Below are 25,579 nucleotides of genomic sequence, written 5' to 3' on the forward strand. Positions count from 1 at the left end.
TATAGACTATGTTTGTATGCGGCTTTATTAACATAGGGCTATTATTTTTTACATTGTTTGCAACCTGATATGTAATACCAATTAATGCCAAAATAACATGCAAAACAGGCAATTTCTTTATTATTATTTAATTGTTTTTGCTAAAAATGTGGGGCTCACCAACCCTGAATAACGGATCACCAGTGATATCATGAGATCTGAATTATTCCCTTTGCATGGTTTATAAACATGATTTCTCTTGCATGATCTCAAGCTTGTTTTTCAGGAGGCAAGCTGTCTTGCTGTAATTCCTCACAACCGTATGTCATGACAGATTTGAAAGAAGTATTTGTACTATTTGATGAGAGAGACCGGGTATAGCTACGCAGCCCCTCCATCCAGATTCTCCATCCATTCCTCTTCCATGTATAATGATCAGAGCAGGAGATGAGGGGGAATTCCTGAGGTGGAGGAGAGCACAGAGCAGCCTATTTTGTGTCCAAAATGGCACCCTATTCCTTATAGACGGGTTAGATGACAACGTCACGAAAATGCTGCACACGCATCGATGTTTGCACAGCCATTGAAGAGGAGTGGGACAGAATTCCACAGGCCACAATCAACAGCCTGATCAACTCTATGCAAAGGAGATACAGTGCATTTGGAAAGTATTCAGACCCATTCCCTTTTACCACATTTTGGTACGTTACAGCCTTATTCTAAAATGGATTCAATTGGTTTTATTTGGCCCCCAAAGTTTTCTGAGCAAAAAAATAAATAAATAGACATTACAATATTGTTGGACATAAAAGACTGGAACAATACCAGGAAGTTAGCTCCAAGTTATTTTAATTTAAGAAATCTGTTCCCAAGTTTTCCCACACATAACAGAGAGACACAAGATAATATATAAATGTAAGCAAGGTTTGAAATGATTGTTTTATTTAAACATATCTGTTTGCGTTTCTTGCAGTCAATTTTCAGTCTACATATTATTTGTAATTATGTTCTGACCATCCGCTCAAGAAAAAGTTGTCCCGCGGCTGAATCTAGTTGATGATCCCTGGTCTAGAATGTCGTTGTATGCTGAAGCGTTAAGATTTCCCTTCACTGGAACTGAGGGGCCTAGCTTGAACCATAAAAAACAGCCCCAGAACATTATTCCTTCCTCGACACTTGGCATTGCACATGGTGATTTTATGTTTGTGTGCGGCTGCTCGGCCATGGAAACCCATTTCATGAATTCTCCCGACAAACAGTTCTTGTCCTGATGTTGCTTCCAGAGACAGTTTGGAACTCGGTAGTGTGTGTTGCAACTGAAGACAGATGATTTTTACACGCTTCAGCACTCGTCGGTCCCGTTCTGTGAGCTTGTGTGGCCTACCACTTTGTGGAGGCAGAGATACGCTCATCCATGTGTGGCCTACCACTAAGTATATTGTGCATTACTTTTAACCCAAGCCATATGGGCCCTGGTCAAAAGTAGTGCACTATATAGGGAATAGGGTGACATTTAAGACGCAGGCTATAACTCAATTATCCAGTACCTGGCCTGCCTGGCTGTCACTCCAATCATCTCCTCTGTCATTTGTCCCAAGCACCTGTTCCTGTGTGCAGCATCCCGATAAAGCGAGGCCTGTGTCCCACTCCTCGTGCCCGCTGCACGACCAGGGGTCTGACAAATTAACTCATCCCTCAGTTTTTCGTTCAGATGGCAGTATAGACAGCTAATCAGAACTCACTCCATGGTCACAGCACGGTCCTCTGGAGGATCCCAGTCACCTGCACAGGCCAGGCAGGCAGGGCAGACCAGGCAGGAAGGGCAGACCAGGCAGGCAGGGCAGACCAGGCAGGAAGGGCAGACCAGGCAGGCAGGCATACTAATGTAACTAATGGGGAGAGGAGGGGAGAAAAACACGAGAACAGATTGAGCTTTTAGTTTTTGTGTCTGTTATGGGTTGGCCTCACATAAGATCATTTCTGCAATTCTGGTATTCCCATTTAGAAGAACTAACTAAGTCTAAACCGCTGTTATTTTGTAAAGTGTGACATTTGTACCGACGTTAGGATCTGGAAGTTGTACACCAAGGCACACTGGAAAACTATTGCTTTGTCTGTGGAATGTGAAGAGGACTTGATGGTGTATGATTCTGGCTAGTCAGAGAGGTTTGCTTACTCTTTATTTTATTAGGGAGACAGTGGGAGACTGGGAGACAGTCAGCATGTAAGGAATTCAGGTCCAAAGAATGCACATTGGCTCATGGTCTGAAAGGGAGCCTTAATTCGGCCAGACGGCCAGGAAATGGCTCAATCTTTAATCTCCACCAACCAAACCACCCATTTTATCCCTGCATGTTGTTTCACCCAGTCTTCATTCCTATGTATATATACTTTAGTTATTGAATTTGGAAAAGAGCATAGCGTATTTAGAGGAAACCAAACACAGTCAGATGTATGTTTGGCCCGAAGTAATGTAGCATAGATCATTATGCTGTAGCGCAGGCTACATGGCTTTAATGTGGTTTGTACATTTGTTTTAAGATACGGGCTATAATACTAAGGCATGTTTACATTTCTTTTGAGGGCGATTTGTAAAAATAGCCATGTTGATTCTGCTGTGGTCACGACGCATGTTACTGATCTCTTGTTTTCCACTGCTTTTGTAGCTCTGTTCATTATTCTGAGGAAAATGATCCACTACATTTGCAGTGTTTTATCAGGCTCTTTTATAGTATGTTTGGTTGTGCGTCAATGAGAACATTAGACATACAGTACTTGCCCTGAGACATGGCTGTAGACTCTTAATGTTAGATGCCATGAGAGTCTACAGCCATATCTCAGGGCAAGTAACATACCAGGAATGTAGTTATGACCACTCCTACTACCAGAAATGTAGTTATATCATGACCACTCCTATTACCAGAAATATAGTTATATCATGACCACTCCTACTACCAGAAATGTAGTTATCATGACCACTCCTATTACCAGAAATATAGTTATATCATGACCTCTCCTACTATACTATGTGGATATGCGCTAGCTCAACAAGCTTTAGCTGTAAAATGTCTGCAAAGAGGAATACACCCAAAGATAGACAGACTATAACCCATTGCTCTCATACAGTGTGAAGCTGTGGTGCCTTGTACATGCGGACAGTCGTTATTGGCAGGGTTGAGTGCTGGCAGAGCTGAGTACTCTTGTTGTCATTAATGATTCTTTGACCCACCCCACAGACAGACAGTTTGTGGAAGAGACTCTGATCAGGGCTTGACAGGCTAACACTGTGGTCTTCAGACTGACGAGGAGAAATATAACCCATAATACTAAATGTACTGTGTTGGGCTGGACTGCGCTAAACTTGACTGGACAACTACACCCAGCAATGGGCAAAAATCATCAGTGTTTCAAAATACAAAATACAGAATTGAATTTTATTTAACTAGCCAAGTCAGTTAAGAACAAATTGTTATTTACAATGATGGCCTACCAAAGGGCAAAAGGTCTCCTGCGGGGATGGGGGCTGGGATTAAAAATATAAATAAATTAAATAAAAATATAGGACAAAACACACATCACGACAAGAGAGACTACAGCACTACAGTTGAAGTAGGAAGTTTACATACACCTCAGCTAAATACATTTAAACTCAGTTTTTCACAATTCCTGACATTTAATCCAAGTAAAAATTCCCTGTCTTAGGTCAGTTAGGATCACCACTTTATTTTAAGAATGTGAAATATCAGAATAATAGTGTAAAGAATAATTTATTTGAGCTTTTATTTCATTCATCGCATTCCCAGTGGGTCAGAAGTTTACATACACTCAATTAGTATTTGGTATCATTGCCTTTAAATTGTTTAACTTGGGTCAAACGTTTCAGGTAGCCTTCCACAAGCTTCCCACAATAAGTTGGGTGAATTTTGCCCCATTCCTCCTGACAGAGCTGGTGTAACTGAGTCAGGTTTGTAGGCCTCCTTGTTCGCACACGCTTTTTCAGTTCTGCCCACAAATTTTCTATAGGATTGAGGTCAGGGCTTTGTGATGGCCACTCCAATGCCTTGTCCTTAAGCCATTTTGCCACAACTTTGGAAGTATGCTTGAGGTCATTGTCCATTTAGAAGACCCATTTGCAACCAAGCTTTAACTTTAACTCAAGACTTATGTCTTGAGATGTTGCTTCAATATATCCACATAATTTTCCTACCTCATGAGGCCATCTATTTTGTGAAGTGCACCAGTCGCTCCTGCAGCAAAACACCCCCACAACATGATGCTGCCACCCCCGTGCTTCACGGTTGGGATGGTGTTCTTCGGTTTTCAAGCCTCCCCCTTTTTCCTCCAAACATAACGATGATCATTATGGCCAAACAGTTATATTTTTGTTTCATCAGACCAGAGGACATTTCCAAAAAGTACAGTCTTTGTCCCCAAGTGGAGTTGCAAACCGTAGTCTTTTTTATGGCGGTTTTGGAGCAGTGGCTTCTTCGTTGCTGAGCGGCCTTTCAAGTTATGTCGATATAGGACTCGTTTTACTATGGATATAGATACTTTTGTACCTGTTTCCTCCAGCATCTTCACAAGGTCCTTTGCTTTAGTTCTGGGATTCATTTGCACTTTTCGCACCAAAGTACGTTCATCTCTAGGATACAGAACGCGTCTCCTTCCTGAGCGGTATGACGGCTGCGTGATCCAATGGTGTTTATACTTGCATACTATTGTTTGTAAAGATGAACGTGGTACCTTCAGGTGTTTGGAAATTGTTCCCAAGGATGAACCAGACTTGTGGAGGTCTACAATTTGTTTTCTGAGGTCTTGGCTGATTTCTTTTGATTTTCCCATGATGTCAAGCAAAGAGGCACTGAGTTTGAAGGTAGGCCTTGAAATACATCCACAGGTACACCTCCAATTGACTCAAATTATGTCAATTAGCCTATCAGAAGCTTCTAAAGCCATGACATACTTTTCTGGGATTTTCCAAGCTGTTTAAAGGCACATTCAACGTAGTGTACGTAAACTTCTGAACCACTGGGATTGTGATACAGTGAATTATAAATAAACTGTCTGTAAACAATTGTTGTAAAAATGACTTGTGTCATGCACAAAGTAGATGTCCTAACAGACTTGCCAAAACTTTAGTTTGTTAACAAGAAATTTGTGGAGTGGTTGAAAAACTGGTTTTAATGACTCCAACCTAAGTGTATGTACACTTCTGACTTCAACTGTACATAAAGAGATACCTAAGACGACAACATAGCATGGCAGTAACACATCATAACACAGCATGGTAGCAACACAACATGACAACAACATGGTAGCAACACAACATGGTAGCAACACAACATGGTAGCAACACATGACAACAACATGGTAGCAACACAACATGACAACACAGCATGGCAGTAACACATCATAACACAGCATGGTAGCAACACATAACACAGCATGGCAGTAACCTATCACAACACAGCATGGCAGTAACCTATCACAACACAGCATGGCAGTAACCTATCACAACACAGCATGGCAGTAACCTATCATAACACAGCATGGCAGTAACCTATCATAACACAGCATGGCAGTAACCTATCATAACACAGCATGGCAGTAACCTATCATAACACAGCATGGCAGTAACCTATCATAACACAGCATGGCAGTAACACATCATGACAACAGCATGGCAGTAACACATCATGACAACAACATGGTAGCAACACAACATGACAACAACATGGTAGCAACACAACATGACAACAACATGGTAGCAACACAACATGACAACAACATGGTAGCAACACAACATGGCAGCCGCACAAAACAGGGTACAAACATGGTTGGGCACAGACAACAGCACAAAGGGCAAGAAGGTAGAGACAACAAAACATCACGCAAAGCAGCCACAACTGTCAGTAAGAGTGTCCATGATTGAGTCTTTGAATGAAGATATTGCGATAAAACTGTCCAGTTTGAGTGTTTGTTGCAGCTCGTTCCAGTCGCTCGCTGCAGCGAACTGAAAAGACGAGCAACCCAGGGATGTGTGTGCATTGGGGACCTTCAACAGAATGTGACTGGCAGAACGGGTGTTGTATGTGGAGGATGAGGGCTGCAGTAGATGTTTCAGATAGGGGGGAGTGAGGCCTAAGAGGGTTTTATAAATAAGCAACAAGTAGTGGGTCTTGCGACAGGTATACAGAGATGGCCAGTTTACAGAAGAGTATAGAGTGCAGTGATGTGTCCTATAAGGAGCATTGGTAGCCAAGGTTTAGCACAAAAAGAGTAGCCAAGGTTTGGCATGCTACCGCTGTGGCAATGGGGAAAATTGTACCTACTGTACTGGACACCCTGCCTTCACTACTGCATATGGCCCATACTGTACTGGAGTGGACAACCCCCTTTTCCACTCGACCCAATGGCCCTGGTCAACATGACAGCCATCAAGTGCACTGTGAGGTACGTCAGTGGGAAAATGGAGAGGGACTGTTTCCTGTCCCAAGGTGGTCAGAGATGAGGGGAAATATAAATATCATGAGCACTTCATCTTCTAAGAGGGTTCCAAAAGTCCTTTGATGTCTAGCGGACCACTCATAATAACTGGATTTAATTGTGACATTGGGTTGTGTGACTCAGCTGCAGTTCTAGCTGCATTACAGCTGGGTTTTTGGCACCGCTGTTCCTCTTAGTTTATGACTGTGTGTGGTAGTCTGTGTGTGGTTTGTGTGTGTCTGCTTGCTTGTGTGAGAGTGTGTGTGTTTGTGAGAGAAAGAGACCCTAGGGGTGTGTGTGTGTGTGTGTGTGTGAGGGCTTGGGTGTTGTAGCACCCCTACTCTGACTCCATGCTACAGTGATTGTAATGCCCTGGACAGACATTCACATTCACTTGTTGAGAGCTGCTCATTTCATTGATCTTTTCCTCCATGGATGAGGTGTTCAGGACAAGCTGGTGGGGGGCTGGAGGGATCCTCATTCCAGATACCTGATTCCCAGACCTCTAATGGGGGGATTTATTCAGTCTTCATGACACGAGGGGAATTTGCGCCATCTATGCTTGGCTTGATATGCAAAATAGTCTGGGCTAATTTACATTTGCTTCCTATTTTCTCCTCTCGTCTTTCTTCGTCTATTTCTCCTTAAAGAAGAGGAAGTCTGTCTAGCGATGCTTATGGCCACACAGCTTGTGGTAATTATGCACTAATGCACTGACCACTGACAGAAATATTCATATTCAACTGTAATTATTGTTCTGTATTGTCTTGCAGGGTTTCATATTCACTGCTGGGCAATTCCTCTCTAATGCTATTTCTTTTCCATCTATCCGTTCACTGATACTTGTCTTCCATTTCTTTGAATTGCTTTGTGTTAAACAAACAACGTTTTACATAAAAACATGTCATTTCTGTTTGTGGATGGTTAGAGGTTGAAATGTAGGCCAATTGTTTTTTAACATGGCTCTTGGGAGAAACACTGGCATGAAGGTTTATATGATTAGGAAGGGGAAGATGGTTTAAATGAATGGGTGGATTCCTATCTCAGCGTTCCTCTAGAGCGGCGTTATTCATCCTCTCTGGGGGATTCATATATAGCTGACAAAAGGCCAGACACTCGCTCAGGAAACCGTGTTGTACTGAGAGTGAAATATGAACTGCAGTGTCCTCCAGTCTTTATAAAGCTCAGTGTACACACACAACTATTTGTTTAGCCCACTGCACAAATCTATTACAATGTCTTTCTTTCGTTCTCTCTTGTTTCTTTTTTATTGGTTTAGGTCCACAGCATGTGGGGTTGTTTCTGAGAGCTGAGAATGCAAAAGTATACGCTGAAGCCTCTCTGTCTCTGTCTGTCTCTCTGTCTCTCTCTCTCTCTATGTTGAACTTGGCACGAGAAGCAATGGATTTTGACAGCAATAGTATCTGGACTACCCTGCAGGGGGATGAGCTTTCTATAAGGTGGAAAAATAAGTTAATGAATTCCAAATACCCAGCCTTTTCATCCCCTCACTGTACCGTGTGAAATTCAGCATAAAAAATGACTGACTCTCCTTTCGTGCTGCAAGACTAAGCAGTTTTTGATGACTGGGCAAGAATGAGGTTTTGCAACATTAGCAAGAGAAGCTGGCTGATTAGGGCTGCACACACACCTGAGCCTAACAACATCCCCCCCCTCTTGTCCTGCAAGCCTCCATGTCGTAGAGAAAAATCACCTTGCGTATATGTTGGATTTATTTACACCCATAGAGGGCAGCTGTGCTTTCCCCTCAACTCTGCATCTGTCTGTCTAATGGAGACCTGCAGAGGCAGAACAGATATGTCACCAACAGGGACGGCATATGTTGTCCACTGTGGCCTGACATGATAGCAGTCCCAAAGCACATCTCATCTCCTCTGCTCTTTGTAGCACCAATCCTGCAGCCATGTTGCTGATGGAGACCATGGAGGAGCCTGTGTTGATGTGTATCACTCTCCTCTTTCTCTTTCTATTTTCCCCTCTCTTGCACGCTCGCTCGCTCTCTCTGACACAGACCACAGCCTCCTAATAGCCTGAGTGGATAAAAGCAGCACTGTACGTGAGGCTGGGCTAATAATGTGGGAAGAGAGACATGTCATTGATTACTTTCCACAATTCCATTTCAGACAGGCTCCTAATTCATCCTAACCCAGTAAATAGCTTCTGGCATTCAGACTTTCAATGCCGTCTTGGCCCGGCCATCAGCTAAACATTGGCTGATATCGACATTTGAGCGTCTGTCACTGTGAACGCTGTGGCTTCAGGTGGGCTCTCATTTGAAAAACTATTTTGTCTGTGCTTGAGAGCGGGTGGAAGGATCGAGCATTAGAGAGAGAGTGGGTGTGTGAGAGAGAGAGAGCGAGAGAGAGCTGGCATCAGATGAATCAGGCTGGGAGCTGACAGCAGGCAGGACACTGACACTCACCAGCCCATAATGCAATAGTGTTTTGTTTATGAACACCCAAGGTCCGCAATTAACTGGCCCCAGCATAGGCAGAGGGCTAGCTGTTGCACTGTATACCACGCAGTAAGTCCGCGCGTTCTCTCGCTCTCTTCAATTCAAATGGGCTATATTGGCATGGGAAAACATATTGCCAAAGCAAGTGAAATAGATAATTGAAATAAAAAATGTACAGTAAACATTACACTCACAGGTTTCAGAAGAATATTGACATTTCAAACGTTATATTAATGTACAGTGTCTTAACAATGTGTAAATTGTTGAAGTACAAAAAAGAAAAAAGTACCAAAAATTAATAAACATAATTATGTTGTATTTACAATGGTGTTTGTGCTTCACTGGTTGCCCTTTTCTAGTGGTGACAGGTCACAGATCTTGCTGCTGTGATGGCACGCTGTGGTATTTCACGTAATAGATATGGGAGTTTATCAAATTCATATTCTTTGCAGGTTTGTGTAATCTAGGGAAATATTTCTCTAATATGGTCATACATTTGGCAGGAGGTTAAAGTGCAGCTCAGTTTGTGGGCAGGCACATTGCCTGTCTCTCTCCTTCCTCTCTCTCTCTCTCCTTCCCCCTTCCCCGCTTTCTCTCCTTCCCTGCTCTTTCTCCTTCCCCGCTCTCTCCTTCCTCTTGCTCTCTCCTTCCTCTCGCTCTCTCTCTCCTTCCTCTCACTCTCTCTCTCTCTCTCTCTCTCTCTCTCTCCTCTCCCTCCTTTCTCTCCAACTCTTTAATTCCCGGGCCTGATAACGTTATAATTATCTGTTGCCTCTGAAAAATGATAGAGTTTGTCAGCACCCATTACATTTATACTGTATCATAAATGAAGTTGTATAGTTTAAAATTCTATCTTGTTTCACTGGAATAAATGGAGGCTAAACTTTCCACTGGCTATGGTACAGTGCTTTCAGAAACTATTCAAACCTCCTGACTTCTTCCATATTTCTATTGTGTAACAGCCTGAATTCAAAATTCTACACACAATCTCCCATAATGACAAAGTGAAAACATGTTTTTAGAATTTTTTACAAATGTACACACTCCTGAGTAAATCCATGTTAGAATCACATTTGGCAGTAATTACAGTTGAGTCTGTCTGGGTAAGTCTCTAAGAGCTTTGCATACCTAAATATTTTCACATAATTTTTTTTAATTCTTCAACCTCTGTCAAGTTAGTTGTTGATCATTGCTAGACAGCCATTTTCAAGTCTTGCTATAGATTTTCAAGACAATTTAAGTCAAAACTGTAACTAACTCGAGAACATTCAAATTTTTTAAATTCTGTACAGGCTTCCTTCTTTTCACTGTCATTTAGGTTTTAATATTGTGGAGTAACTACAATGTTGTTGATCCATCCTCAGTTTTCTCCTCTCACAGCCATTAAACTCTGTAACTGTTTTAAAGTCAACATTGTCCTCATGATGAAATCCCTGAGTGGTTTCCTTCCTCTCCGGCAACTGAGTCAGGAAGGACGCCTGTATCTTTGTATTGACTGGGTGTATTGATACACTATCCAAAGTGTAATTAATAATTCACCATGCTCAAAGAGATATGCGATGTCTGCTTCCCTGGACTTTGTGTTTGAATCTGTGTTTGAAATTCACTGCACGACTGTGGGATCTTACAGATTATTGTATGTGTGGGGTACATGAGCTAGTCATTCCAAAATCATGTTTAACACTGTTATTGCACACAGAGTGAGTCCATGCAACTTATTATGTGACTTGTTAAGCAAATCTTTATTCCTGAACTTATTTAGGCTAGACAGAACAAAGGGATTGAATTGTTATTGACTCAAGACATTTCAGCTTTTCATTTTTAATTAATTAGTAAATAATTCCAAAAACATAATTCCACTTTGACATTATGGGGTATTGTGTGTAGGCCAGTGACACAACATCTCAATGTAATCCATTTTAAATTCAGTCTGTAACACAACAACATGTGGAAACAGTTAACGGGTGTGAATTTTTCGGGAGCCACTATGTAACACATTCTAGACTTTTGTTAGGCGCCCTCATTCACATGCCTGGGTAAATAGACCACAGATAATTAGGCACAGTCAGTCAAGTGTGTGATTCTACTGGAATTAGGACATGTCATCTGAACTGCACAGCACATTAGCCCATTCTAGAAAATGTAAGATAATGTAGACACTAGGTAGTGAGACCATGTTCCGTGGAAGCTTTGATAAAACACATCTCCAAAGCATAGTGCCATGATGGTGAAGAGTTTGCACATGAAGATGTACAGGAAGGATTAACCCTACACCAAGATGGCGTAGCAGTCGGATGTCTGTTTTTTCATGTCTTGTTCCGTCCCATGTATATATCGTTTTCTTTGTATATATTTCATATAAATTTTTTATCTCAATTTCTTACTCACCTGCAACCCGCAGTACCCAAATGTGGTACGGATTTGCTCAGTTTTATACTTTAGAACCGGAACCCCCATCAGTAGCTAGCCAGCTAACTAGCTACTAGCTAGTAGTCAGTTAGCCACTGCTAGCGGTCATCACCATTAACTCGAACATCAGCCAGCCTCAGCACGGTCAATTCCTGCCAGTCTGCACAGCGCAATATCAACCCAGAGCATATCGGACTGCTTTTTCTCTACCACATCTCCGGATTCCTACCACAAGCTCTGAACCTTTACACCGGATCATCGCAGCTAGCTAGCTGCTATCCGAGTGGCTACTCCTGGCTAACATCTCTGTTCCGAAGCAAGCACCAGTTAGCCTGGAGCTAGGCCCTTCTCCCGGCTAGCCGAAGAGATCCATCAGCCAATTCCTGGGCTACAATATCTCTTTTGCCAATTGGCCTGGACCCTTTACTGCCGACACGGAGTCCCGCCGATCCATCACGACTGGGCAGCCGACATAACCGTCCGAGGGGGTTTCAACAGGCTCTTCCGTTGCGACGTCCCCCGGAGGCTCATCTGCTAGCCCCGGCCCGCTAGCTGTCTGAATCGCTGTGTCTCTAGCTCGACTAGCTACTCACTGGACCCTATGATCACTCGGCTACACATGCCTCTCCCTAACGTCAATATGCCTTGTCTATTGCTGTTTTGGTTAGTGATTATTGTCTTATTTCACTGTAGAGCCTCCAGCCCTGCTCAATATGCCTTAGCTAGCAATTTTGTTACACCTCCTGCAACGGCAGTGACTTCACCTGGCTTAAATGTTGCCTCTAGAGACAAAACCTCTCTCATCATCACTCAATGCCTAGGTTTACCTCCACTGTACTCACATCCTACCATGCCTTTGTCTGTACATTATGCCTTGAATCTATTCTTCCGCGCCCAGAAATCTTCTCCTTTTACTCTCTGTTCCGAATACACTAGACAACCAGTTCTTATAGCCTTTAGCCGTACCCTTATCCTACTCCTCCTCTGTTCCTCTGTTGATGTAGAGGTTAACCCAGGCCCTGCAGCCCCCAGCATCACTTCCATTCCCCAGGCGCTCTCATTTGTTGACTTCTGTAACCGTAAAAGCCTTGGTTTCATCCATGTTAACATTAGAAACCTCCTCCCTAAGTTTGTTTTATTCGCTGCTTTAGCACACTCCGCCAACCTGGATGTCCTAGCCGTGTCTGAATCCTGGCTTAGGAAGGCCACCAAAAATCCAGAAATTTCCATCCCTAACTATAACATTTTCCGACAAGATAGAACTGCCAAAGAGGGTGGAGTTGCAATCTACTGCAGAGATAGCCTGCAGAGTTCTGTCATACTATCCAGGTCTGTGCCCAAACAATTCGAGCTTCTACTTTTAAAAATCCACATTTCCAGAAACTTGTTATAGACCCCCTTCAGACCCTAGCTGTGCCCTGGACACTATATGTGAATTGATCGCCTCACATCTATCTTCAGAGTACGTACTGTTAGGTGACCTAAACTGGGACAAGCGTAACACCCCGGCCGTCCTACAATCTAAGCTAGATGCTCTCAATCTCACACATTATCAATGAACCTACCAGGTACAACCTTAAAGAGATATCCCTCTGAGATATCATCCTGACCAACTTGCTCTCCAAATACACTTCTGCTGTCTTCAACCAGGATCTCAGTGATCACTGCCTCTTTGCGTGCATGATAAATGGGTCCGCGGTCAAATGACCACCCCTCATCACTGTCAAACGTTCTCTAAAACACTTCAGCGAGCAGGCCTTTCTAATCGACCTGGCCCAGGTATCCTGGAATGACATTGACCTCATCCCATCAGTAGAGGAAACCTTGTTGCTCATCAAAGTGCTTCCTTCACCATCTTAAATAAGCATGCCCCTTTCAAAAAATGTAGAACTAAGAACAGATATAGCCATTGGTTCACCCCAACCTTGATTGCCCTTGACCAGCACAAAAACATCCTGTGGCTTTCTGTATTAGCATCGAATTGCCTCCACGATATGCAATTTTTCAGGGAAATCAGGAACCAATATACTCAGTCAGTTTGGAAAGCTAAGGCTATCTTTTTCAAACAGAAATTTGCATTCTGTAGCACTAATTCCGAAAAGTTTTGGACACTTTAAAGTCCATGGAGAAAAAGAGCACCTCCTCCCAGCTGCCCACTGCACTGAGGATTGGAAACACTGTCACCACCGATAAATCTACGATAATCGATCATTTCAATAAGCATTTTTCTACGGCTGGCCATGCTTTCCACCTGGGTACCCCTACCCCGGCCAACATCTCAGCACCCCCTGCAGCAACTTGCCCAAGCCTCCCCCCACTTCTCCTTCACCCAAATCCAGAGAGCTGATATTCTGAAAGAGCTGCAAAATCTGGATCCCTACAATTCAGCTGGGCTAGACAATCTGGACCCTCTCTTTCTGAAATTATCCGCCGCAATTGTTGCAACCCCTATTACTAGCCTATTCAACCTCTCTTTCGTATCGTCTGAGATCCCCAAAGATTGGAAAGCTGCCGCGTTCATCCCCCTCTTCAAAGGGGGAGACATTCTAGACCCAAACTGTTATAGACCTATATCCATCCTGCCCTGCCTTTCTAAAATCTTTCGAAATCCAAGTTAACAAACAGATCACCGACCATTTCGAATCCCACTGTACCTTCTCCACTATGCAATCTGGTTTCCGAGCTGGTCATGGGTGCACCTAAGCCACGCTCAAGGTACTAAACGATATCATAACCGCCATCGATAAAAGACAGTACTGTGCAGCCGTCTTCATCGACCTGGCCAATGCTTTTAACTCTGTCAATCACCGCATCCTTATCGGCTGACTCAATAGCCTTGGTTTCTCAAATGACTGCCTCGCCTGGTTCACCAACTACTTCTCAGATAGAGTTCAATGTGTCAAATCGGAGGGCCTGTTGTCCGGACCTCTGGCAGTCTCTATGGGGGTACCACAGGGTTCAATTCTCAGGCCGACTCTTTCCTCTGTATATATCAATGATGTCGCTCTTGCTGCTGGTGATTCCCTGATCCACCTTTACGCAGACGACACCATTCTGTATACATCTGGCCCTTCTTTGGACACTGTGCTAACAAACCTCCAAACGAGCTTCAATGCCATACAATACTCCTTCCGTGGCCTCCAACTGCTTTTAAATGCTAGTAAAACTAAGTGCATGCTCTTCAACCGATTGTTGCCCGCACCCGCCCGCCCGACTAGCATCCCTACTCTGGACAGTTCTGACTTAGAATATGTGGACAACTACAAATACCTAGGTGTCTGGTTAGACTGTAAACTCTCCGTCCAGACTCACATTAAGCGTCTCCAATCCAAAATTAAATCTAGAATCGGCTTCCTATTTCACAAACAAAGCCTCCTTCACTCATGCTGCCAAACATACCCTCGTAAAACGGACTATCCTACCGATCATTGACTTCGGCGATGTCATTTACAAAATAGCCTCCAACACTCTACTCAGCAAATTGGATGTAGTCTATCACAGTGCCATCCGTTTTGTCACCAAAGCCACATATACTACCCACCACTGTGACCTGTATGCTCTCGTTGGCTGGCCCTCTCTAACTTTAAGCATCAGCTGTCAGAGCAGCTTACCGATCACTGTACCTGTACTCAGCCCATCTGTAAATAGCACACCCAACTACCTCATCCCCATTTCGTTATTTATCCTCTTGATCTTTTGCACCCCAGTATCTCTACTTGCACATCATCATCTGCACATCTATCACTCCTGTGTTAATGCTAAATTGTAATTATTTCGCCTCTATGGCCTATTTATTACCTTACCTCCCTACTCTTCTACATTTGCACACACTACATAGATTTTTGTATTGTGTTATTGACTGTATGTTTGTTTATGTGTAACTGTGTTTTTTTGTTTGTCGCACTGCTTTGCTTTATCTTGGCCAGGTCACAGTTGTAAATGAGAACTTGTTCTCAACTGGCCTACCTGGTTCAAAAAAGGTGAAATAAAAAATATTAAAAATGAATAGCTTGTCTGGGTAGTCCATCTATCATCACCAAGGTCACTTCTCTGACTTCTGCCTCGTAGATTTGGCTGTGCTTCACTGTCTGCTTTATTCATGTTAACATGCTTGACAAAGGATACTTGTCAATCACAGACAGTGCTGCTGTATAGCCATCTATCCATCCATAATACATTCTGGATGCCTTAGGGTAAGGGGAGAAGGAGCAGTGGTGGAAAACATACTTAATTATCATACTTGAGTGAAAAATAAAGATACTTTAATAAAAAATTACTCAAGTAAAAGTGAAAGTCACCCAGTAAAATACTACTTGAGTAAAAGTCTAAAAGTATTTGGTTTTAAATATACTTAAGTATCAAAGTAAAAGTATAAACCATTTCAAATTCCTTATATTAAGCAAACAAGACGGTGGTTAGGCAGGGGCACACTCCACACTTTTGTCTATTCCATTTGCACAACAGCATGTGAAATTTATTGTCAATCAGTTTGCTTCCTAAGTGGACAGTTTGATTTCACAGTGTGATTGACTTGGAGTTACATTGTGTTGTTTAAGTGTTCCTTTTATTTTTTTGAGCAGTGTATATATATATATATATATATATATATATATATATTTTAACAGGCACTGCACCGATTATATGCAACACAGGACAAGCTAGATAAACTAGTAATATCATCAACCATGTGTAGTTAACTGGTGATTATGTTAAGATTGATAGTTTTTTTATAAGATACGTTTAATGCTAGCTAGCAACTTACCATGACTCCTTGCTGCACTCGCGTAACAGGTAGCCAGCCTGCCACGCAGTCTCCTCGTGGAGTGCAATGTAATCGGCCATAATCGGTGTCCCATAATGCCGATTACCGATTGTTATGAAAACTTGAAATCGACCCTAATTAATCGGCCATTCCGATTAATCAGTCGACCTCTATTAAGTATTACTTTACACCACTGAGAAGGAGTAACAATGAAGACTATTATGGATCTGCTATTCCTACTCATAACACAGCACAATTCTACTACCATGACTGACTTCCTGATCTGGAGTGTAACGTATTGCATCTTTGATCATACAGTATCACAGGGCTTTTAACTGTTGATTGGACATTTTGAAATGTACACACTCCCCCATAATGAGGACTTGATATAGGCATCCTTCCATTGGCTTTGACTATAACGAGTTTGACTGAGGCAAAATAACTATGGAGACTAGCGTGTGATGCACTCTGACAGCTTTACAGACAGACACACTTGGTGAAAACTCCCAAATGAGAGAAGACAGGGAGATGTGGAAGTCCATTACCGACAACTCTAACCATCCCCTCTCTCTGGAAATCACACTTCTGCCGCCTGACTGACTGCAGAGCGGCGAAACATTAGATTTCAATTTCATGTGGATCTGTGGTTGATACAAAAGGCATACTGAAAGTGACTCGAGCCATATTTATCCCAGGGCAATGGCAGATATTGTGACTTCCCAGTCATAACAGAGAGATGTCAGTCTGTGTAGTGAAGCACAATGAACAGTTATGTCCCTTCTCATTTAGCTTACTACCACACCGCCTTTTGCATCACTCACACTCTGTGTGCATGTTAGGTATACTGTAACTTAACACGATGAGGCTCTCTGTTGGCATGTGAAAAATGGGTGTACGCATTCTGAATGTGCTTTAATTCACAAGACATCACCTTACCTGTACACTTCATAACAGTTATACACCATAGAGTGTAGTACGCTTAAAGACAGAAATACAACATTCACGTTGAGCTGGTTCCCTATCTTTCTCTTCCGTTCCTTTCTTTCATCTCTCTTCTTCCTCTCACTGTCTTGGCATTGTGTTCTTCAACCCAGAACTATCCATTCTATCCAACACACTGTGCCAATCACTCTCAAGGCTGAATAAGGCTGCATATTAGCATATCCTTTAGTGAGCACTGCACTCCCTGTCAGTCTGTTCACCCTACTTCAGCACTTCACAAAGATATGATTCTGCCTTTATAGGATTGTTCACCCTGATATAATAGTCTCAGCTATGTGGATCTCCCATTCTGAATGAGGCCATTTGAATTTCATTGCAATGCCTCTGTTTGACCACACTGTGATGTGTCTGTCTGTATCTGCATGGGGGTTCTGTTACTGGATGGGCTCCAGCACTAACAGCCTGTAAATGAGAATTTAAATGGATGTCAGAGGGCTGATGAGACAGACTGGAGGGAGGGAGGGCGAGTCAAGAGGAGAGGGAGTCAAGAAGAGGGAGGCAGGGAGGGAGGGGGAGTCAAGAGGAGGGAGAGCGAGAGGAGGGAGGCAAGGAGGGAGGCAAGGAGGGAGGCAAGGAGAGAGGGAGGGGGAGTCAAGAGGGGAGGGAGGGAGGGGGAGTCAAGAGGAGAGGGAGTCAAGAAGAGGGAGGAAGGGAGGGAGGGGGAGTCGAGAGTAGGGAGAGCGAGTCGAGAGGAGGGAAGCAGGGAGGGAGGGAGGGGGAGTCGAGAGTAGGGAAGGAGGGATGGAGGAGAGGAGATGAGGGAGGGGTCAAGAGGAGAGGAGGGAGGGAGGGAGGGGGAGTCAAGAGGAGGGAGGCAGGGAGGGAAGGAGGGAGGGGGAGTCGAGAGTAGGGAGGGAGGAGTCGAGAGGAGATGAAGGAGGGGTCAAGAGGAGATGAGAGGAGGGAGGGAGGGGGAGTCAAGAGGAGGGAGAGCGGGTCGAGAGGAGGGAGGCAGGGAGGGAGGGAGGAGTCGAGAGGAGGGAGGGAGGAGTCGAGAGGAGGGAGGGAGGAGTCGAGAGGAGGGAGGGAGGAGTCGAGAGGAGGGAGGGAGGAGTCGAGAGGAGGGAGGGAGGGGTCAAGAGGAGAGGAAGAAGGGTCAAGAAGAGTGAAGAGCGAGGGATCAAGGGGAGTAGAGAGGGGGAAGGGGTCATGAAGTGTAGAAGAGGGAGGGGGGAGTCAAGAGGAGAGGAGGAACATAAAGGGGAGAGGAGGGACGTGAGGGGAGAGCAGGGACGTGAGGAGAGGAGGGAGGGGTCAAGAAGAGCGGGAGGGAGGAGTCAGGAGGACAAGAGAGGAGGGAGGGGTCAAGAGGAGAGGAGAGTCGGGAGGGAGGGGTCAAGAGAAGAGGAGAGGAGGGAGGGGTGGTGTCGAGAGGAGGGAGGAAGGGGTAGAGGAGGGGCGTGAGGAGGGAGGAAGGGGTATAGGAGGGGCGTGAGGGGAGAGGAGGGATGTGAGGGGAGAGGAGGGGCGTGAGGGGAGAGGAGGGGCGTGAGGAGGGAGGAAGGGGTATAGGAGGGAGGAAGGGGTAGAGGAGGGGCGTGAGGAGGGAGGAAGGGGTATAGGAGGGAGGAAGGGGTAGAGGAGGGGCGTGAGGAGGGAGGAAGGGGTATAGGAGGGAGGAAGGGGTAGAGGAGGGGCGTGAGGGGAGAGGAGGGGCGTGAGGGGAGAGGAGGGGCGTGAGGGGAGAGGAGGGGCGTGAGGGGAGAGGAGGGGTGTGGGGGGAGAGGAGGGATGTGAGGGGAAAGGGGAAGGGAAGGGGCTGTTGTCTGAAAAACCTCTTTGGCACAGCTCTGGAAGAATGCACAGGATTTATTGTTTGTGTGTCTCTGCTCTAGGAATCAGTGAGTAGGGTTTGGTGTGTGTATTCTTGTGCACGCTCTGGGAAGAAGTGTGTGGGTGAGTTGTGACTGGTTAATCTATTAGCCATTAGAAGAGAATGTGCTTAACACTGTTGTATTGACTGCAAGTGTCTATGGTCGTGTTTCAACAGGTATCAGAATTGTTTTTCTCATTGTAGGTGTGACATACTGAGCTCAGTAGCTGGTAGAAAACAGCCTGAGTGCAATGGATACCCTTCTCATTCTGCATAGAATAAATTTACAATCATGTTGACTTGCTATGCTTTTCCTCAGGCTTCTCCCGTACCAGATGATTCAATCTTCAATTCTGATATTTTTCACTGTTCGGTCACAGAACAGTACATCTGTGTATAATGTATATCATAACTTGTAAATGATGGATCTATAAGTCCTTATGAATGGACAGTCAATCAAAACTGTAAGAGTTTGAATGTAGACAGACAAGTTTTCATTATATAAGCATTTCAAAGCCATTGCATCCTATACCCATTCAACTACAAAGCTTGATTACCAAATCGGAGAAATGTCAAAAACGTCCAGGTATGTTTAAATTATGAATGGTCTTCCATGTTTGTGTCAGATTGACAGTTTGAAATACAGTTGGGGACTGAGGAGATATTCAAATGCTGAACAATCAAGAGAGGAGAGTGACTCAGTGCCAGTGCAGTTCCACTGAGTGTTTTCTTGTTGATTTCTCCTCATTAAAACTCAGTAAGACCTTCTTATCCCCTTAGCATTACCCACAGTACACCGCTCTGACCTCACTTGAACCATGTGCTTCTGAACCTTTATGTAAATATGCTTTTTAGAGGAAGCAGGCTTAATGTGAGTGTTTTATCAGTGTATCACCTGAGGCTCTGTCTGGACTGGCACATTTCTCAGTCAGCACTATACTTACTGCATGACTACTGGGTGGCTCCATGGCAGTTCCTGTACACTGTCGTTCCCTATTCCTGTTCCCCTTTGAATTACCTCACCCTTCACTCTCAGTTCATCTATCCAAGTTCACTGTGCCATGTGGAGGAGCCCAGTGCTGAGGAGAGACATGGGAAAGTTCAGTCACCTTTAGTTCTCTGAAGTCCAACAGTAGTAGTGGCCATGTGGACAGGACAGGAGCAGTTGTCCAAGCAGACATCCAATGGAATGACCGTTAACACTGCTTTTCCTGTCACTCAGATTTAAGATCGTCTGAATGTCACAACACAACCCTTCCTCCAGCCAGTGTCCATCTGGTCTTCTCCTTTACTCTCCTCACCCTCCACCCTCCCCCTTCCCCCCTTAACTGATATAATAGCTGTCTCAACACCCCTCCTGCTCCCTCCACCATCACAGCAGGTGACTAAACATGTTGCACACATGCAGTATGTTTGAGGCCAAGCCTGTTATATGTCTCGCTAACTGTTATATGTCTCGCTAACTGTTATATGTCTCGCTAACTGTTATATGTCTCGCTAACTGTTATATGTCTCGCTAACTGTTATATGTCTCGCTAACTGTTATATGTCTCGCTAACTGTTATATGTCTCGCTAACTGTTATATGTCTCGCTAACTGTTATATGTCTCGCTAACTGTTATATGTCTCGCTAACTGTTATATGTCTCGCTAACTGTTATATGTCTCGCTAACTGTTATATGTCTCGCTAACTGTTATATGTCTCGCTAACTGTTATATGTCTCGCTAACTGTTATATGTCTCGCTAACTGTTATATGTCTCGCTAACTGTTATATGTCTCGCTAACTGTTATATGTCTCGCTAACTGTTATATGTCTCGCTAACTGTTATATGTCTCGCTAACTGTTATATGTCTCGCTAACTGTTATATGTCTCGCTAACTGTTATATGTCTCGCTAACTGTTATATGTCTCGCTAACTGTTATATGTCTCGCTAACTGTTATATGTCTCGCTAACTGTTATATGTCTCGCTAACTGTTATATGTCTCGCTAACTGTTATATGTCTCGCTAACTGTTATATGTCTCGCTAACTGTTATATGTCTCGCTAACTGTTATATGTCTCGCTAACTGTTATATGTCTCGCTAACTGTTATATGTCTCGCTAACTGTTATATGTCTCGCTAACTGTTATATGTCTCGCTAACTGTTATATGTCTCGCTAACTGTTATATGTCTCGCTAACTGTTATATGTCTCGCTAACTGTTATATGTCTCGCTAACTGTTATATGTCTCGCTAACTGTTATATGTCTCGCTAACTGCTATATGTCTCGCTAACTGTTATATGTCTCGCTAACTGTTATATGTCTCGCTAACTGTTATATGTCTCGCTAACTGCTATATGTCTCGCTAACTGTTATATGTCTCGCTAACTGTTATATGTCTCGCTAACTGCTAGTGAGACTTGGCTGTCTGGGCTATGTCTGCCATACAGTAGTGCTGCTGGGTCTGGGCTATGTCTGCCATACAGTAGTGCTGCTGGGTCTGGGCTATGTCTGCCATACAGTAGTGCTGCTGGGTCTGGGCTATGTCTGCCATACAGTAGTGCTGCTGGGTCTGGGCTATGTCTGCCATACAGTAGTGCTGCTGGGTCTGGGCTATGTCTGCCATACAGCAGTGCTGCTGGGTCAGGGCTATGTCTGCCATACAGCAGTGCTGCTGGGTCAGGGCTATGTCTGCCATACAGTAGTGCTGCTGGGTCTGGCTATGTCTGCCATACAGCAGTGCTGCTGGGTCAGGGCTATGTCTGCCATACAGCAGTGCTGCTGGGTCAGGGCTATGTCTGCCATACAGCAGTGCTGCTGGGTCAGGGCTATGTCTGCCATACAGCAGTGCTGCTGGGTCAGGGCTATGTCTGCCATACAGCAGTGCTGCTGGGTCTGGGCTATGTCTGCCATACAGCAGTGCTGCTGGGTCAGGGCTATGTCTGCCATACAGCAGTGCTGCTGGGTCAGGGCTATGTCTGCCATACAGCAGTGCTGCTGGGTCAGGGCTATGTCTGCCATACAGTAGTGCTGCTGGGTCTGGGCTATGTCTGCCATACAGCAGTGCTGCTGGGTCAGGGCTATGTCTGCCATACAGCAGTGCTGCTGGGTCAGGGCTATGTCTGCCATACAGCAGTGCTGCTGGGTCAGGGCTATGTCTGCCATACAGCAGTGCTGCTGGGTCAGGGCTATGTCTGCCATACAGCAGTGCTGCTGGGTCAGGGCTATGTCTGCCATACAGCCATACTGGATCTGGGGCCCAGGCTGTGCCACTGACCCTTCAAAATGTCTGTGTGGGGATGTCATTTAGGAGTGCAAGCCAGGGATGGGACTGGGGGAACAAATAGCTTTTTAATTGATTATAGCCCCAACAAATGCGACCCACACCCCTTTAAATTTGCCATGGCTGCTTTTGTCTTGCCCAGTCCACTCCCATCTCTATTTAATGACCCTGCATTCTGTCTGCCTGTCTGAGTGTGTATAGTGACTGGGGCGGATGCTTTTACTTGCAATAGAAAAATAATGATTTCACTCATCAAGAAAGGCTTGGCTAACATAAGACATAGGGAACAAAAAGAGAAAGGTGTTTACGTGTTGTTCTACATGTTGTTCTACGTGTTGTTCCACGTGTTGTTCCACGTGTTGTTCTTCGTGTTGTTCTACTACGTGTTGTTCTTCTACGTGTTGTTCTACGTGTTGTTCTTCTACGTGTTGTTCTACGTGTTGTTCTACGTGTTGTTCTACGTGTTGTTCTACGTGTTGTTCTACGTGTTGTTCTACGTGTTGTTCTACGTGTTGTTCTTCTACGTGTTGTTCTACGTGTTGTTCTTCTACGTGTTGTTCTACGTGTTGTTCTTCTACGTGTTGTTCTACGTGTTGTTCTACGTGTTGTTCTACGTGTTGTTCTACGTGTTGTTCTACGTGTTGTTCTACGTGTTGTTCTACGTGTTGTTCTACGTGTTGTTCTACGTGTTGTTCTTCTACGTGTTGTTCTTCTACGTGTTGTTCTACGTGTTGTTCTTCTACGTGTTGTTCTACGTGTTGTTCTTCTACGTGTTGTTCTACGTGTTGTTCTACGTGTTGTTCTACGCTGGTACACAGGACTACTATTGAGATTTCCTTGTGGCCAAAACTGACATGAAGGACCACAAAGCATTTGAAGAGTAGGTTGTTCCTTTGTGTCTAGAAGAGGCAGTGGTTTCAGGATAGTGAAACCTGAACCTCCCCTGGTCAAAAGTAGTGCACTAGGGAATAGGGTGCTATTTGGGATGCTGCCGCTGCCTCGTGGAAACACCCTGTCCCACCATTTTGATTGATTTGATTTTTATTTCATCTTTTACAGATGAGTCCTGTAAGTACAAAAATATACACATCAATCCAATACAAAACAGAGCTGTGAAAGCACAACAAACACAGTAAAACGTCCTCAGTCAACAGTCTGAATTACCCTAGAGCAGTGTTCTCCGATTTGGCTCATGGGGGATTTTATTTGCCCCCCCCCCCAGTTTTCTAAGAAATCTGTTCCCAAGTATTCCTACGCATAATAGAGAGACACGTGATCGTATACAAATATAACCAAGGTTTGAAATGATTATGTTTTAGTCAAACATTATATCTGTTTGGGCTTCTTGCGGTTAATTTCCAGTCTACAAATGATTTGTAATGATGTTCTGGCCCCTCGACCATCCGCTCAAGTAAACATCAGCCCGCGGCTAAATCTAGTTGATGATCCCTAGCCTAGAGGCACCAAGTAATAAAATGAGCCATTATGGCATCACATTTCTACATTCAAACACAGGTCATATATGTGCCCTGTTCTGTATTATTACGCCATCATTCACCCTCCTATATTCCTTTCATCTACTCTAGGGAGATGTTTCAATACAACCAGCTGATGTTTTTACTAAAGCTAACAGACACCACTGTGCCTTTCTAATGAGTCAGTCTATGCGGTGATTTGGAGCCCTTTTCTAAGGTGCCAGTCTTCTTCTCTAACTTATCCCCTAGGACCTTTCAAAATACACTTTTACTCTGTGTTAGCTAGTTCTGTATGTGAATATCCGTGTTCTGAATATCCCCCACTGTAAAATGACAGCTGAAAGACTGTTGCATAAAGGATCCTGCAGTGTGTATGTGTGTGTGCGGCATCAGTGAATGACCACCACTACCACTGCTGCCAGTTCACCTTTACAGGCCTCCCAGGAATGGTAAATGTCATCACATTTTAAACAAGGCTTTTTGCTTTTTCGCAGCAAATTACTTTCTGTATATGCACTTTTTACTGCAGCTCCCATTTCATTCATTACTATTTCATTTGACATCAGGGGAGCTATAAAACCAGCAAGTAAATGATTTGGCATAACCAGATAAAAATAGAAGTCCTTGTTTCCCTCTCTTTGCCATTCGGGGCGGCAGGGTAGCCTAGTGGTTAGAGCGTTGGGCTAGTAACCGAAAGGTTGCAAGTTCAAATCCCCGAGCTGACAAGGTACAAATCTGTCGTTCTGCCCCTGAACAAGGCAGTTAACCCACTGTTCCTAGGCCGTCATGGAAAATAAGAGTTTATTCTTAACTGACTTGCCTAGTTAAATAAAAAGGTAAAATGTAAGTCGCTCTGGATAAGAGCGTCAGCGAAATGACTTAAATGTAAATGTAAAAATTCATTGGGAGCATTATCTTATCAGCAGACGACAGTAGGATTAAGGCCTGCTGGCAGATGTGCTATCGGAGTGAGAAACTGCCTGGTGTGTGTGTGTGTGTGTGTGTGTGTGTGTGTGTGTGTGTGTGTGTGTGTGTGTGTGTGTGTGTGTGTGTGTGTGTGTGTGTGTGTGTGTGTGTGTGTGTGTGTGTGAGGGGAAAGACAGAGAGAGGGGAAAGACTGAGAGAGAGAGGGGAAAGACAGAAAGGGGAGAGAGAGGGGGGGACAGATAGAGAGACACTGAATAATAAACAGTAACTTACTTATAATTAGCATTATTGTTATTACTATTATTATTGTTGTTGCGATTATCATTCCAAATAGTAGGGGTATGGGTAGTAGGGGTGATGGTAGTGATAGCAGTTTAGTGGTGGTAGTAGTAATGATGATGGTAGTTGTAGTAATGATGTAATGGTGAAGATGACAGTTATTTAGTTATAAGTTAGTTATAGTTTCATTTTCCATGTTTAGCTTTTAATATTTATTACATTTCTACTATTGACTGTTACCATTTTATTGTTGTAACATTTTGTTATTTTTGTATTTAATTTTGTATTATTATTTACTCCCATTTTATATTATGTTATTGTTTATAATTTTATTACAATGTCAATTGTTTACGTTGTTGCTTTGGCAATATTGACACAATGTTTTTCATGCAGCTTGAATTTGAATTTGAGAGAGAGAGAGGAGAAAGACAGCAGAGAGAGAGAGAAGAGAGAGTGAGGGGAGAGAGAGAGATTAGAAAGACACACACAGAGAGAGAGGGGAAAGACTGAGAGAAAGTGATTGGAAAACCACAGAGAGAGAGAGGGGAAAGACAGAGAGAGAGGGTGGAAAGAGAGGAGTGGGGAAAGACAGAGAGAGGGAGAGGGGAAAGACAGTGAGAGGGGAAAGAGAGAGGGAGAGGGGAAAGACAGAGAGAAATCCTCAGCCAATGGTGTTAGTCTCCACAATTCAGAGGTTAAAT

General features: G+C 44.0%; 2 protein-coding genes across 15 annotated transcripts in view; both read left to right on the top strand.

Annotated features, from left to right (window-relative positions):
• The window catches only part of LOC129826526 (splicing regulator ARVCF-like), a 378,140-nt gene that overhangs the window by 46,794 nt on the left and 305,767 nt on the right, over nucleotides 1–25,579 (top strand). The window contains exon 1 of one of the 14 annotated variants that reach the window (XM_055887356.1): nucleotides 18,924–19,010. The exons of the other annotated variants lie outside the window; for them this stretch is intronic. The gene's annotated coding sequence lies outside the window, so the exon portion shown is untranslated. Of the gene's footprint in view, nucleotides 1–18,923; nucleotides 19,011–25,579 lie in introns of those variants that run through there. 14 annotated transcript variants of the gene reach the window in all.
• LOC129825766 (NADH-ubiquinone oxidoreductase chain 5-like) lies at nucleotides 22,518–23,027 on the top strand. Its single transcript, XM_055885916.1, has one exon. It carries the CDS (start codon nucleotides 22,518–22,520, stop codon nucleotides 23,025–23,027), a length of 510 nt encoding a protein of 169 aa, XP_055741891.1.

This window comes from Salvelinus fontinalis, chromosome 28 (assembly GCF_029448725.1).
Source record: "Salvelinus fontinalis isolate EN_2023a chromosome 28, ASM2944872v1, whole genome shotgun sequence".
In the NCBI taxonomy this organism is placed as follows: Eukaryota; Metazoa; Chordata; class Actinopteri; order Salmoniformes; family Salmonidae; genus Salvelinus; species Salvelinus fontinalis.